This window comes from Amia ocellicauda, chromosome 3, assembly GCF_036373705.1.
Source record: "Amia ocellicauda isolate fAmiCal2 chromosome 3, fAmiCal2.hap1, whole genome shotgun sequence".
In the NCBI taxonomy this organism is placed as follows: Eukaryota; Metazoa; Chordata; class Actinopteri; order Amiiformes; family Amiidae; genus Amia; species Amia ocellicauda.
This window is the reverse complement of record NC_089852.1, coordinates 33,161,188-33,175,167: the sequence shown is the minus strand read 5'-3', so window position 1 is coordinate 33,175,167 and position 13,980 is coordinate 33,161,188. Positions and strand designations below refer to the sequence as shown.

At 45.7% G+C, this 13,980-nt stretch overlaps 2 protein-coding genes across 2 annotated transcripts; both read right to left on the bottom strand.

The window, feature by feature from the left end:
- Positions 1-966: 966 nt before the first annotated feature.
- Positions 967-5,815, bottom strand: LOC136747099 (olfactory receptor 52E8-like). Its single transcript, XM_066700056.1, has 2 exons — positions 5,788-5,815; positions 967-1,925 (listed from the first exon to the last, which is right to left on the bottom strand). The coding sequence occupies exons 1-2, from the start codon at positions 5,813-5,815 to the stop codon at positions 967-969; spliced, it is 987 nt and encodes a 328-aa protein (XP_066556153.1).
- A 6,805-nt stretch (positions 5,816-12,620) lies between these two features.
- On the bottom strand, positions 12,621-13,598 carry LOC136747098 (olfactory receptor 52E8-like). Its single transcript, XM_066700055.1, has one exon. The coding sequence runs from the start codon at positions 13,596-13,598 to the stop codon at positions 12,621-12,623; it is 978 nt and encodes a 325-aa protein (XP_066556152.1).
- Positions 13,599-13,980: the final 382 nt, after the last annotated feature.

Here is a 13,980-nt window from a genome sequence, read left to right as displayed (position 1 = left end):
CAACCTGCCAGTATTAGTAAATTCAAAGAAATCAAACAATCAGTACATTTAAAATAACATGAACTCACTGTTTCACTGGGATTCCCCTCTTCTCTCTCTTCCATGGGCTCATACTTTAACCCAGGTCTTCAAAGTGTGACGCTTAAATCTCTATCTGTATTCCCTGGTGAGGTTCTGTCTGAGGGGTTATGTCTTGGTCTTAATTAAAGCATTGTAATCTGCTGGGTTCTTATGTCTAAGTAATAAGAATTCATTTGGACTACTGGGAATTCAATTCCCACACTACCAGCACAAACTCTCACAGCTAGTTCTGAACTACAGCATATAGTACTGTTTGATTTGCCTTTATTAGGCTGAACTCCAGCTCATCTGTGTGTATATGCTCTTTTGAGATGGACTTGTCTGGGAATGTCACCAATATTTGAAATAAAAAACATACAAGGAGCTGAAAAACATTAGACCTCATGTGTTACACAAAATAGAGTGGTTTAATAATCATGCAGAAAGCAAGATACAATCAGATGTACAGAGAGATGCAAAGAAGATACAGTACAAGATTCAGTTGCAAAAGCAGCAGAATTTTACAATAAAATAAACTTGGACAGCAAGTTCTACAGTTGCAAAGAACATAAACCTGTTGCATGTGATATGAACGTCTGTAGGTGACAGTGTACAGTATCACTGTACTGCTGATAACAGTTTCTAACTTGTAAAGCAAAGAGATGGATGAGTGACAGGTGACACTTCAGTAGCCAGCAGAACATTTGAACAGAAGAGAAGAAGGGCTGTATGTGTGGAGACATGGTTTTGGAGATCAATTTAAAAAAATAGTGATACATACATTTAGCAGGAATCCTCAAAACAGAATTTAATCAATTGATAGTTTATGGTTTTCAGAAACATTCCAGTCTGTGATCATTTTCATTGAACATTTCAGTCTATCCCATATCTCCTGATATCCCATTATCAATGTACACTTGATAGTTTCAAGGAGATGGGTCCAATTATTTTGCATTGGAAATGTTTCCACATCTCCTCTTTTATTGCTTTTGTTCTTATTCCATAAACAATTGGATGTAAAATGGTGGGCAAAAGTAAGTATATTACACTGATTAAGTTATGAATATTGGGAGGGAGGGAATTTTGGAACCTGTATGCAAGAAGTGTGGTCATGGTAAAGGTCAAAGTCACACCTGCGATTATTAAATGAGTTCCACATGTGTGGATTGTTTTTTCACGTGATTTTCCTGAATGTGTTTTAAAAACATCAGAGAAAACTTTGATGTAGGAAATCACAAAGATCACAGCATCAGTGACTGTTACAGAAAACACACCAAGCAGCCCAATAATACTGTTCTTGGTGGTGTTTCCACAGGCCAAGCTTACCAGAGCCATGTGCTCACAAAAGCAATCATCAATAACATTCGATGAGCAAAAAGAAAGACGACTGGCTAGAACTACTACAAGTAAAACAAAAAACATATTTCTCAGAAGAACTACAGCAGAGAATTTACAGAAAGTCGACATATTTATGTAATCATTGTAGCGCAGTGGGACACATATGGCAACATATCGATCCAAAGCCATCCCTAGGAGAACAGTTGACTGAAAGGAGCTCACAAAGTGGATAAAAAACATTTGGACAAGACAACCCAATAGAGTTATTCCATTCCAGTCAAATAAAAAGCTTAATAACATTTTCGGGGCAAAAATTATTGGCAAAGTCAGGTCTACACAGGCATTCATACATATTAACACATACATGGGAGAGTGCAAACTATTTCTTGTTTTAATTGTGAATATGAGTAGTGCATTACCAGCAAAAGACAATACCCCTATCAGAAAGAAAGGAATGCTAAGATATCTTCTGTATTCTCCAAGTCCCTGAAATCCAAGCAGAAGAAATTCTGTGTGAGATGTATTTCCTTTTTGATTTTGTTGCATTTTCACCTCTCTGCTTAAATACCACTGTTATCTGAAAACAAACAATAAATCAGACATTTCTGCATTAAAAATATATGTATTATATATTTAAAATGTATTTTGTGTGGACATTATTGGTAACTTAAATGAGTTATCAGGGTGCCAATAACCAATAAACACTAAAGCTTTGCTTGTCAAATATATTTTTTTCTCTTACAATTCTGCATAATCTATTTATTTATTTTGTTCTGCAAACATATACTTTATAAAACAACCTGCCAGTATAAGTAAATGCAACAAAATCAAACAATCACTCACTGTTTCACTGGGATTCCCCTCTTCTCTCTCTTCCATGGGCTCATACTTTAACCCAGATCTTCAAAGTGTGATGCTTAAATCTCTATCTGTATTCCCCTGGTGATGTTCTGTCTGAGGGGTTATGTCTTGGTCTTAATGAAAGCATAGTAATCTGCAGTGTTGTTATGTCTGAGTAATGAGATTTAAATTGGACTACTGGAAATACAATTCCCACACTAGCAGCACAAACTCTCACAGTTAATTCTGAACTACAGCATATAGTACTGTTTTATTTGCCCTTATTATTAATAACTCCAGCTCATCTGTGTGTATATGCTCTTTTGAGGTGGACTTGTCTGGGTATGTCACCAATATTTGAAATTAAAAACATAGAAGGAGCTGAAAAACATTTGACCAACATTAATCCAACATTAACATTAATAATCATGCAGAAAACAAGATACAATCAGATGTACAGAGAGATACAAAGAAGATACAGTACAAGATACAGTTGCAAAAATAGCAACCATAAAGTTCTACAGTAGCAAAACAAGTAAACATGTTGCATGTGATATGCTCCTCCAGGTGCACTTAACTGCTGACAACAGTTTCTAACTTGGAAAGCAGAGAGATGAATAAATGACAGGTACCACAGGGTGATCAGAGACACTGTAGTCCTGATGTTGCTGGGATGCAGGTTTCACCACTGGGACAATGGGAGACATAGGATCTAGGAGAGTAATGGGAAGGTAAAGCTCAGTAGTAAGCAAAAACATTGAGCATAGGTCCTGTTGGAAAGCATTCTTGGGACAGGAGTTTGTTTGAGTGAAATTACACAGAGACCGTGTGCCTGGTTAAGCCTGCAAGAGTAGGCCTGATAAGTTCCAGGTTATAAGCTGTTTTATCACACTTCTGAAAGGTCGTGTCACAGAGGGCAGTCCTTTCCCTTATTGTTGGAGCAAGCCGTAGTGCAGAAGCAAACAGCGGCCCATTGTAAGTTACATGGTCCTATTGGGGATTGTCCAGCTGAGTATCTTCTATTTCACTTGATTTCAGTTAGCCAAAAATCCATATAGTTTAACTAGAAGATTGTTAGGAAAAATTGCCCCCCTAACCCCCCCTGGGAGACTTTTTCCCTGATTTGCTTTTTGGTTGTGAGTACATGCAGAACAATAAGTCACAACAGATGAATGTGCTTCTAAAAACAGACAATAAAAAGTACAGACTATCATTATTAACTCTTCAATCCCATAAACAGAAAAGGACAGATACATATTAATTATCAATATGGTGCTGTGTATTTGTGGAGACGCAATAACAAAACCCTTTCATGTGGAGGCTGTGTTTCATGAAAGTTATAAGACACTAATTAGGAAAATCAGAGTTAATCCTCCAACCCAACAGGTGGCACCTGAATTTTACTACAATTTGACATCTAGACACTCTGATTCCTGTTGTGAGCAGAAGCACATGAAAATGATAGGTTGCGAATGCATCCCTGTTTATCTGAAAAAGGAAGCACTGCCCAAGTGGGAGTGGTTTCAGCGCACTTCCATTGGAACCCATCTCTATATCAAAGTTGCCATGTGCAAGTCACTCAAAAAAGGTCCCTTCCTACTTCCTGTTGACGTGACATCTGCACAGAAACTTCCTATTTTGCCAGGATACTTTAACTCCCAAGTGACCTTGCAACCCTTGGGCAGTGCTTCCTTTTTAAGATAACTGCGCAATGGCGGGGGTGAGCAGAGGAGGAGCAGTGTCTCTCCATGTTCTGATATGCAGCAGTGGCGCTGATCATTGCAGGCACCGGACACATAAAGCAAATGGGATGCCTTCACGACAAGGTGGAGCGCCTAGCGGGACTGGTTGCTGTAAACACGTCTCCACCCGGCAACGCTACACTGACCAACAACGGGAGCAACTGCACAACCGCACCTAAACCAAACCTTGCTGCCAGACAGAACACTGTGTATCCAGACACCACAGTGTGGGATACAAGCGCTGCATAGGCCCCTAGACTTAACCACACCGTGTGTACCGGGGTTTCCGGGGACAAGATCTCTTAAGACAGACCGAGGCTTAGGCCCAGGTGGCAGGGGCTCGGGTTTACTGCCGCTGCTGATGCTCTTGCTGTGGAGGAAAAGTCCTGTGGAAAAAACCAACACAGTGACTAGTCTGTAAATAATATATCACAATAATTCTCCTCCAAGATTGCAGACATCCACAGGCTCTTCAATACTCCACCCTCATCTCCCATCGCACCAAAACCTCCCACCGATCAAGCTTCCTTTTCTTCATTCTCACCTCTCTCAGATGCTGAAGTTTCTGCTCTCCTCCTACGTCACAAACCCACAATGTGTGCCCTGGACCCTCTCCCTTCTTGTCTCTTCCAAACAACCGCACCTGATCTTCTCCCCTTCATCTCCTCCCTCCTCAACTCCTCAGTCCTCAACTCTCTGCATTTAAACAAGCTGCTGTCATCCCACTGCTCAAGAAACCAACCCTTGATGCCACCTCTCCTCAGAACTATCTCCCTGTCTCCCTACTCCCCTTCCTCTCCAAGACTCTCGAGCGGGCGGTCCACCATCAGCTCTCGGACTTTCTGTCCCAACACTCACTCTTTGATCCTCTGCAATCTGGCTTCTGCACAGCTCACCCCACTGAGACGGCTCTCTTGGCTGTCACTGACACCCTCAGCTGTGCTCGGGCAGCCTCCCTCTCCTCAGTCCTCATCCTCCTTGACCTCTTCGCAGCATTTGACACCGTCGATCACTCCATCCTCCTCTCCTGCCTCGATGACCTTGGTGCTCTCACCTGGTTCTCCTCCTACCTCAGTGACCGGTCCTACCAAGTGACATGGTGAGGCTCCTCATCCACCCCCCAACCTCTCCTCACAGGCGTTCCCCAAGGCTCTGTCATGGGCCCGCTCCTGTTCTCTCTCTACACTCATTCCCTGGGCCCCCTCATCACTTCCCATGGTTTCTCCTACCACTTCTACGCTGATGATGCCCAGATCTTCCTGTCTTTTCCCTCTTCTGACCCTCTCATCCTGTATTTCCAAACAGAAACACACAAGCGTGCAGTGCAAAAATCGAAGCAGCATATACCCATCAATCAGCAATTTCGACAGCAAAACAAGAAGACAAATTTCGACCAATGTGTGACAGAGGCCGAGGTACTTTTTTGCAAGTTTTTGGTGGATCATACACCGGGCCAACACCGGGTTCCCAATGGAAGGGACCGGTCCCGTCACATCCAACCTGTAGAACCGGGCAAATGTAAGCGGCGAGGCCCAAGCTGCAGCTGCACAAATGTCTGCCAAGGGGGCACCTTGAAAAAGGACCCAAGATGTGGCAACGCCTCGAGTCTAGTGGGCCACCAGGGGATCAGGTACCGGGGTCCCAGTAGACTTGTAGGCCATGGTAATGATGTCCACAATCCAATGCGAGAGGTGTTGCTTTGAAAACGCCTGGCCCTGTGTCCGACACAAACAGTCTGAGCACCGAATGTCCTTAGTGCGTTCCAAATGGAGCCATCTCCCGCAAAACGGACGCACGATGGGTGTACGGACAGGGCGTGTAACTGGCTCTCGCATTTTGCAGAGGTGATTGCGAGCAAAAACACTTAAGTGACACCAGCTCCAGCTCAGCTGAGTTCAGTGGCTCAAATGGAGCTTGAGAAAGCGCGTCCAGTACTACATTAAGGTGCCGTCAAGCTCTCTTTAAAAACTGCATAGCCAGAAAATGAGACCCAGGAGACTCGCCATCAATCCGGACATGACATGTGGAGATGGCCGCCAGATGCACTTTGAGTGTGGACGAGGACTTGCCCTGGTCCAACAGCTCTTGTTGAAATTGCAATATGACCCCGATGGGGCAATGAATTGGGTCTTGACCGCCGTCTGGCACCAGGTGCTAAACGTCCGCCAGCGGTAGGAATACTGCAACCTCATAGAGGGAGCTCTCGCTGACTGAATAGTGGCAACTACTGCGTCCGACAGACCCCAGGCAATCAATCGATCCCGCTCAGGGGCCAGGCCCAGAGCTGGAGGAGGCCCGGATTGGGGTGCCAAAGCGTGCCCTGCACCTGGGACAACAAGTCCGCTCTCACTTGGAGCTGCCAAGGCTCTCCGTGGAGGAGGGGGGCGATCAGGTCTGCGAACTAGAATCTGCGAGGCCACTTTGGGGCTATCAGCAGAACTGTCGCTCGTTCTCTCCTGACCTTCTCCAGGACCACCGGGAGAAGGGGGAATGGTGGGAATGCATAAAGCAGACAACGCGGCCACGTGAGGGCTACCGTGTCGATCCCTAGGGTTCCTGAGTGGTCTCAGTACGGCTTGTAACTCCAGGATGTTGATATGGAGGGTCTGTGCTGGGTCTGTCCACCTGCCTCGGACTACACGTCTGTCGCAAACAGCTCCCCAACCTTGCTTGGAGGCGTCTGTCGTCATGACTGCTCGGTGGTAGACTGGCCCCAGTTGCACACCGAGGGTCAAATTCTGGGGGCTCCGCAACCAATGGAGCACCTTCCAGCACGCTGGAGTGACTGTGACTTGGCGTGCTCGATCGCGGCATGGGTGCATCCTGAGAGACCTGAACCACCAACTGGACTGGAGGAGGTCAAGGGGGAGAGTCTGTGATGCAGTCTCTGATGAGGCCCAGCAGCCTCTGGCAAAGGGACACCCTGACACGAGCTCTCAGTTGGAAGAGGGAGAGACACGTGTGTATTGAGGCAACTCACTCTGGCACCAGTGTGGCGAGCATGGCAACGGAATCGAGGCGCAGTCCGAGGAACTGTGCCTGCTGAGTTGGCGTCAGGCGGCTCTTCTCTCGATTGACCCGAAGGCCCAATTCGGAGAGGCGGCCTAAAATCAGGTCCGTGTGTATCTGAACCTGCTCCCTGGAATGAGAACAAACCAGCCAGTCGTCTAGATAATTGAGGTCGTGGACCCCCTGGCAATGCAAGGGGGTTAACACGACGTTCCATGCAGTTGGAAAAAGTGCGTGACACTAGTGACAGGCCGAAGGGGAGAACAGCAAACTCAAATGCTCGGCCCTCGAAGGCAAAGCGGAGAAACTTCCTGTGCGCCTGCGCAATGGGGATGTGAAAGTAAGCATCTTTCAGATCCACTGTGGTGAACCAGTCGCCGGGCTTGATGGCCTGGGACATGGTGCGCAGGTTGAGCATCTTGAAGCGCAGCACCTTGAGGTGGTCCCTCGTGCTGCCCCGGCAGAGGCACTTCACAGATTGCTTGCTTCTCCATTACATTATATTACATTATATTGTCATTTAGCAGACGCTATTATCCAGGGCGACTTACATTTGTACCCATTTATACAGCTAGGCATTTTACTGGAGCAATCTAAGTGAAGTACCTTGCTCAATGGTACAACAGCACTACCCCACCTGGGATTATGAGTCCAGAGCCCTAACCACTACTCCACAGTGCTGCCTGCCTGCAACGCATCCCTCACTTGCATCCACACCACGCCATGGAAGAGGGGTGGATGTGTCTGAATCTACGGGAAGTAGCCAACTGATATAATTTGAGTCGCCAAGTCGCCAATTTGAGAGTTGCTGTGGGGTGTAAGGGTGGGCAAGAGGCTGCTGGAATGCCTCAGGGGCGGGGCTCAGGTGGTGGGGTTGGGCCGTGGGCCGCCGGGGGCCAGCCTGGGGGAGGCGCCTGCCTGCCAGTGAGATGCTGGCGGAGATCGGCAAGTGGGCCGGGCTGTGACCTGGTCTGTGATCCAGCCTGTGGTCCGGGCTGTGGCCTGGGAGCTGCGGTTGGGGGGCCTCCTTGCCGCCGAGCTGCCGCAGATGGCCTGTGTTGCTGGACCTGAGGTGCCACTGGGTACACTCAGACCAGCTGCAGGGACTGCTCCCTCTCCTGGAGGGTGCGTGAGAGCATCTCCTCCACAGAGGGGCCAAAAGTAAAGCCCGGTGAGAGAGGGGCGTCCATGAGGCAAGTCCTGTCCACCTCAGGGATCCGCCGTGCCTGGGACATGTCTGGCGCATCACCGTGACCAGCTGATCCGCTGCCACTGCTATCTCGGAAATAGGGGGAGGGGTGGGTGATGCGCAATGTTGCTCCGAGGGCTCCGCCAGCTGAGCCAAGTACAAGCCAAGTACAAGGCCAGCAGGCTTTCAGTATTTTGGAGGCGAGCCGCTTGGGCTCCAGCCTCATACGCCCTCCGGAGCAGCGTCTCCGTGAGGCAACACTGCCTGTTGGGGCAGGCCAGGTCGCGTGGCTCTGTGGACAGTGGAGGTAGGGAGACGAGCGCAACTATGGTGGAATTCTCGCGGGGAAAATCCACCAAGGCTGCTTCTGCCGTGCCCTGGGTCCTGGCATAAGCCTCCCCTCTCCTGGCTAGGGCGGGGGCTGATGCTGAATGGTCCCAGGTAGCCCTCAGGTAGCCCTCAGGTCATCGAGGAGGTCAAGCAGCAGTGGCAGGGCCCATGTGGGCCGCTGCATGCGCTGACCCCTCTCAAACCTGGAGCGCAGCGGGGCAGGATCAGAGGGCCAGGGGAGCTGGAGAGACTACACAGCCGTTTGAATGACTGCCCCGAACTCCCTGTCCTGTCCCGTGGGGGCAGGAGGGGCGTCCACGCTCAATGGAGGAGGATGGGTGGGATGGGGCAGACAGACTCCCCTCAGTCTCCACCGGCAAGGCGTGAGCCGGCAGCGGAGCTTCATGGTGTTTGGGGGCGGCACCTGTTGCGCTGCTTGTGCTGCTTGCGCTGCCTGCGTGGCCAGGAGAGCGCAGATTTGGTCCATCCTGCTGTTGAGAGCGAGGATGGCCTCATCACGCTCCCTGTCCGCTGAGCCTGACCTCCTTCTCCGACGGCGCGGTGGGGAGGAATCCAGCAAAGACTCAGAAGAGGGGGAGGGAGCCCGGGGGTGTTGCCGTGGCGGCGCGCACCGCGGGCACGTCAGGCAGGTGCGGTGTGGCTGTCGCAGGGGGGGCAGCTGCCCTGGCAGGTGCAGGAGCGACAGCCAGCGCAGCAGTGGGAGTAGGTGGGGACGCTGGCACAGGAGGCGCAGCTGTCCCCAGCACTACCATCCTGGAGGAGGAGACGGAGGGGCTCGGGAAGAGGCAGAGATCCAGTGCCCCTTAGGCCCCCATGTCACTAGCTGGAGTGGGGAATCGCCAGGTGTGTGTGCCGGGGTTTCCGGGTACACTGGGTGACGCGGAGTCCGGCGTCCGAGGGGGCCAAGGGTAGTAGACCACCAGCTGTAGCGGCATCTAAAACCGAGGCCTACACACAGGGACCGGGAGGCCTTGCAGTGTTCGTTCTCAGCGAACTGAGAGAGCAAGATCTCCTACAGCCGCAGCTGCGGGCTGTAGTGCAAGCACAAGCCGGTGGAGGAGCACCTCACGCGGGCTAGATCTCTTACGACACACCGAGGCTCAGGCCGGGCAGCCGGGCCTCAGATTTTACTGCTGCTGCTAGTGCTCCTGCTGTGGAAGAAAAAGCCCTGTGGACAAAAAACCAACACAGCAAGCAGTCGGAATGTATAAGGCACTATATAAACATGACTATTATTTTTAAAGCGTGCTATTTGTAGCCGAAACTGAAACCGAAGCGCACCGGAGCCCCAGAGCGTGGACAGAACAGAGTCGGGTTAGCTATCAATAATAATAACTAACAATACAAATAGACACCAATAAACGGTGGTGACAGCACAGCTGTGAAGCCAGCCAACAAAATAATAATAATAATTGTAAAAACAATAATAATAAGGTCTAATGCACGGACAAGACACAGAGAGCTCACATTCTTGGTCCAGGCGAAGTGATAAAAGAGGACGAACCGGTTCCAATTTACATAATACAGTGCAGTTCAAAGCATAATACATTTTACAAATTCCAGTTTACACAAGTGTATACAATATATAAGGTCTTACATCCTAGACTGTAAAAGCCGAGTGCAGACATGATGTTAAGTCACAGGCAAGGGCCAAGGGAACAGGTGCATAGGGGAAATCAAAATAATAATATGAGTACTAGTAACGCAAGGCAAGTAGTTTGATAAAACGTTGTAAAGTGCAATCTTACAGGAGAATGAATGACTAAATTACAAGTAAAATCTGAAAAGATGCTTCTTGAGTAATCGCCGGAAGGAGGACAGGGACTCTGCTGTTTTGACTTCAATGGGAAGGTCGTTCCACCACTTAGGGGCCAGGGATGAAAAGGAGCGGGCTCGTCTCTCTCTGCCTCCTTCTTCTCCTCCAAGATCACAGACATCCGCAAGCTCTTCAACAGTCCCCCCTCCTCTCCCATCCTGCCTAAATCTCCTACTAATCAACCTTCCTTCTTTTCATTCTCACTTCTATCAGACTCTGAACTGTCCTCTTTCCTCCTAAGTCACAAACCCACAATGTGTGCCTTGGACTCTCTCCCCACTCACCTCCTCCAAGCGACTGCTCCTGATCTACTCCCCTTCATCTTCTCCCTCTTTCAACTCCTCAATCCTCTCTGGCTGTTTCCCCTCTGATTTTAAACAAGCTGCTGTGATCCCACTGCTCAAACGCATTCAGTTCAAGACATTGACCTTTACCTACCATTGTCTGGACCAGACTGCCCCGTGCTACCTTCAGTCCCTCATCTCTCAGTACATCCTCTCCAGACCGCTGCGGTCTTCCGGTCCCAGTAGACTAACCTTGCCTCCTCGCCACTCCCCTTCCTCCAGAGCCCACTCCTTTTCATCCCTGGCCACTAAGTGGTGGAATGACCTTCCCATTGAAGTCAAGACAGCAGAGTCCCTGACCTCCTTCCGGTGATTACTCAAGACACATCTATTCAGACTCTATTTGTAATCTAGTAGTTTATTATCATATAAAAGTGCACTGAATCAACATAATGCTTTGAAATACCCCTTGCTTGCATTACCAGGACTTGTATTATTTATTTTGATTTCCCCTATGCCTCCTTTCCCTTAGCTCTTAATGTTACCTGTATTTACTAGCTTTTACTATCTAGGATCTAGATCTGTTTATTGTATATTTCCTATACAAGTGTGTAAATTGGAATTTGTAAATTGCATTATGCTTTGAACTGTACTGTATTTTTGCACTTTGTATTGCTCTTACCTTTTGTAAGTCGCCCTGGATAAGGCCATCTGCCAAGTAATAAATTATAATTAATAATATAAATAATAATGAAACTGGATGAGGAAACAGGAAGTGATAATCTCAGCCAAAATACGGGAAGTAATTTGAAGATATCTTGAAATGATTTGCAGATATGTGTAAATGAACAGGAAGTCATTTGAAGATATCTCTAAATGATTTGCAGATATCTCTAAATCATTTACAGATATATTTACATCCTTTAGAGATATCTTTAAAAAGCACCTTATTAAGATATCTCTAAATGGTTTGCAGATATCTCTAAATTATTTAAATATATCTTTCATTGATTTAGAGATATCTCTAAATATTAGAAGATATGTTGAAATGCATTTAGAGATATCTTGAAATGCATTTAGAGATATCTCTAAATTATAATTTGGCTTACCATACTCATGTGTGTGTGTTTCCTTAGAGATAGACTTGTCAACTATTTAAAGAGGCGTATTATATATGATAAAATAAAAGTAATTTTGAAATTGAGGAGAAATGAAACAGATACTGATGGGATTAAATTGTACCATAAATCTTCATCTCACTGCATGCAGACTCAGTATATATCAGTCGTTTTTTTTTGTATTATTATTATTAATGCAGGATCACATTATTATAATGATTTATTTGACCAAAGCATTTAGCCATGGAGACTCAGGTTACACCATTTTTGCATTTTAAACCTTACAAGGAGGTGTAAAACTTTACAGAGTACAAATGCTACATAAGATAATGGTTTAACAAACAAGCAGAATACATAAAATAATAAGATCAGATGCAAAGTGAAGAAGATATAGTATATGATACATGATCAAATATATATATTACAATACAATTCCCTTGAACAGCAAGAACTACAGTAGTAAAACTAAGAAACAGAACAGATGATGCCAGTGACATGATCTTCCATAGTGGGGCAGTGTAGAGGAGCATGTGAGATGGGAGCTGGGAGAGTAAAGGGAAGATACAGCTCAGCAACCAGCAAAAACTGGCAGTAGAGGACAGGAGGGGATGTTTTTATAGACACATGGGTTTGGAAATTAAATAAATTAAAAAATAGTTTATTTTGTATTAGATATGAAAAGTAGTGATCAATAAAAAAAAAAGCATGACTTCCAAAACGAGAGTTTTATCACTTTTTAATGTATGGTTTCCAGAAACATTCCAGCATGGCTTCATTCAAATTGGGTCAAATCAGTCTGTGAGTCCAAAGTAAATGACACAATTTAAAAGTGTTAATCTGTCCCTAAATATTGTTTTTCCTTATGTTCCATAATCAGTCTATACTCAATACTTTAATGGAGATGGGTCCAATTCTTGTGCATTGAAATAGTTTCAGCATCTGCTCTCTTATTGCTTTGGTTCTTATTCCATAAATAATAGGGTGGAGAGTGCTGGGGAAAAGTAAGTACATTATGCTTATTAAGTTATGAATATTGGGAGGGAGGGAATTTTTGAACCGATATGCAAGAAAGGAGGTCATGGTAAAGGCAAAAGTCACACCTGTGACTATTAAATGAGTTCCACAGGTGTGTAGTGCTTTCTCTTGTGATTTTCCTGAGTGTGTTTTAGAAACATCAGAGAAAATTTTGATGTATGAAATCACAATGAGCCCAGCATCAAAGACAGTTACACAAAACACTCCAAACAGTCCAATAATACTGTTCTTGGTGATGTCTCCACAGGCCAGGCTTACCAGAGCCATGTGCTGACAAAAGCAATCATCAATAACATTCAATGAGCAATAAGAAAGACGACTGGCTAGAACTATTACAAGTAAAACAAGAGACATATTCCTCAAAATAACTACAGCAGATAGTTTACAGAAAGTCGACCTATTTATGTAATCATTATAGCGGAGTGGGATGCATATGGCAACATAGCGATCCAGAGCCATCCCTAGGAGAACAGTTGGCTGAAAGCTACCAACGAAGTGGATAAAAAACATTTGGATGAGACAACCCAATAGAGTTATTCCATTCCAGTCAAATAAAAAGCTTAATAACATTTTCGGGACAAATGTAATTAGCAATGTCAGGTCTACACAGGCATTGATACATATTAACACATACATGGGAGAATGTAAACTGCTGGCTCTTTTAATAGTGATAATCAATGCTGCATTACCAAGAAAAGACAATACACCTATCAGAAAGAAAGGAATGAAAAGATATTGTCTGTATCCTCCGAGTCCATGAAATCCAAGCAGAAGAAACTCTGTGTGAGATGTAATTCCACTTTGATTTTGTTGCATTTTCACCTGTCTGATTAAATACCTATATTATCTGAAAACAAACCATACATTAGGCACTTAATTTACAGTGGTAAGAAAAGCACGCCTGCCCCAAGTGTAATTTGAATTCTTAAAAAAAAATGCCACTTCATTGATTTCAGTATGGGACAAGGGCCAATGAGTAAACAAGAGTATGAAGGAATCAATCCCAAATATTAGCTTCCTCAAATATGAATCACATTAAGTTTAGTATAATCTGAGGATGGCTGACACTCTCTTATTAAGCTAATACTACTACCTATTTTAATTTTACAAATTAGACAAAACAAACTACACTATACCTGATTTGTGGAGATTTCTATGTCCTTCAGATATATATTTTGGTCAGCCTTTAATCATATAA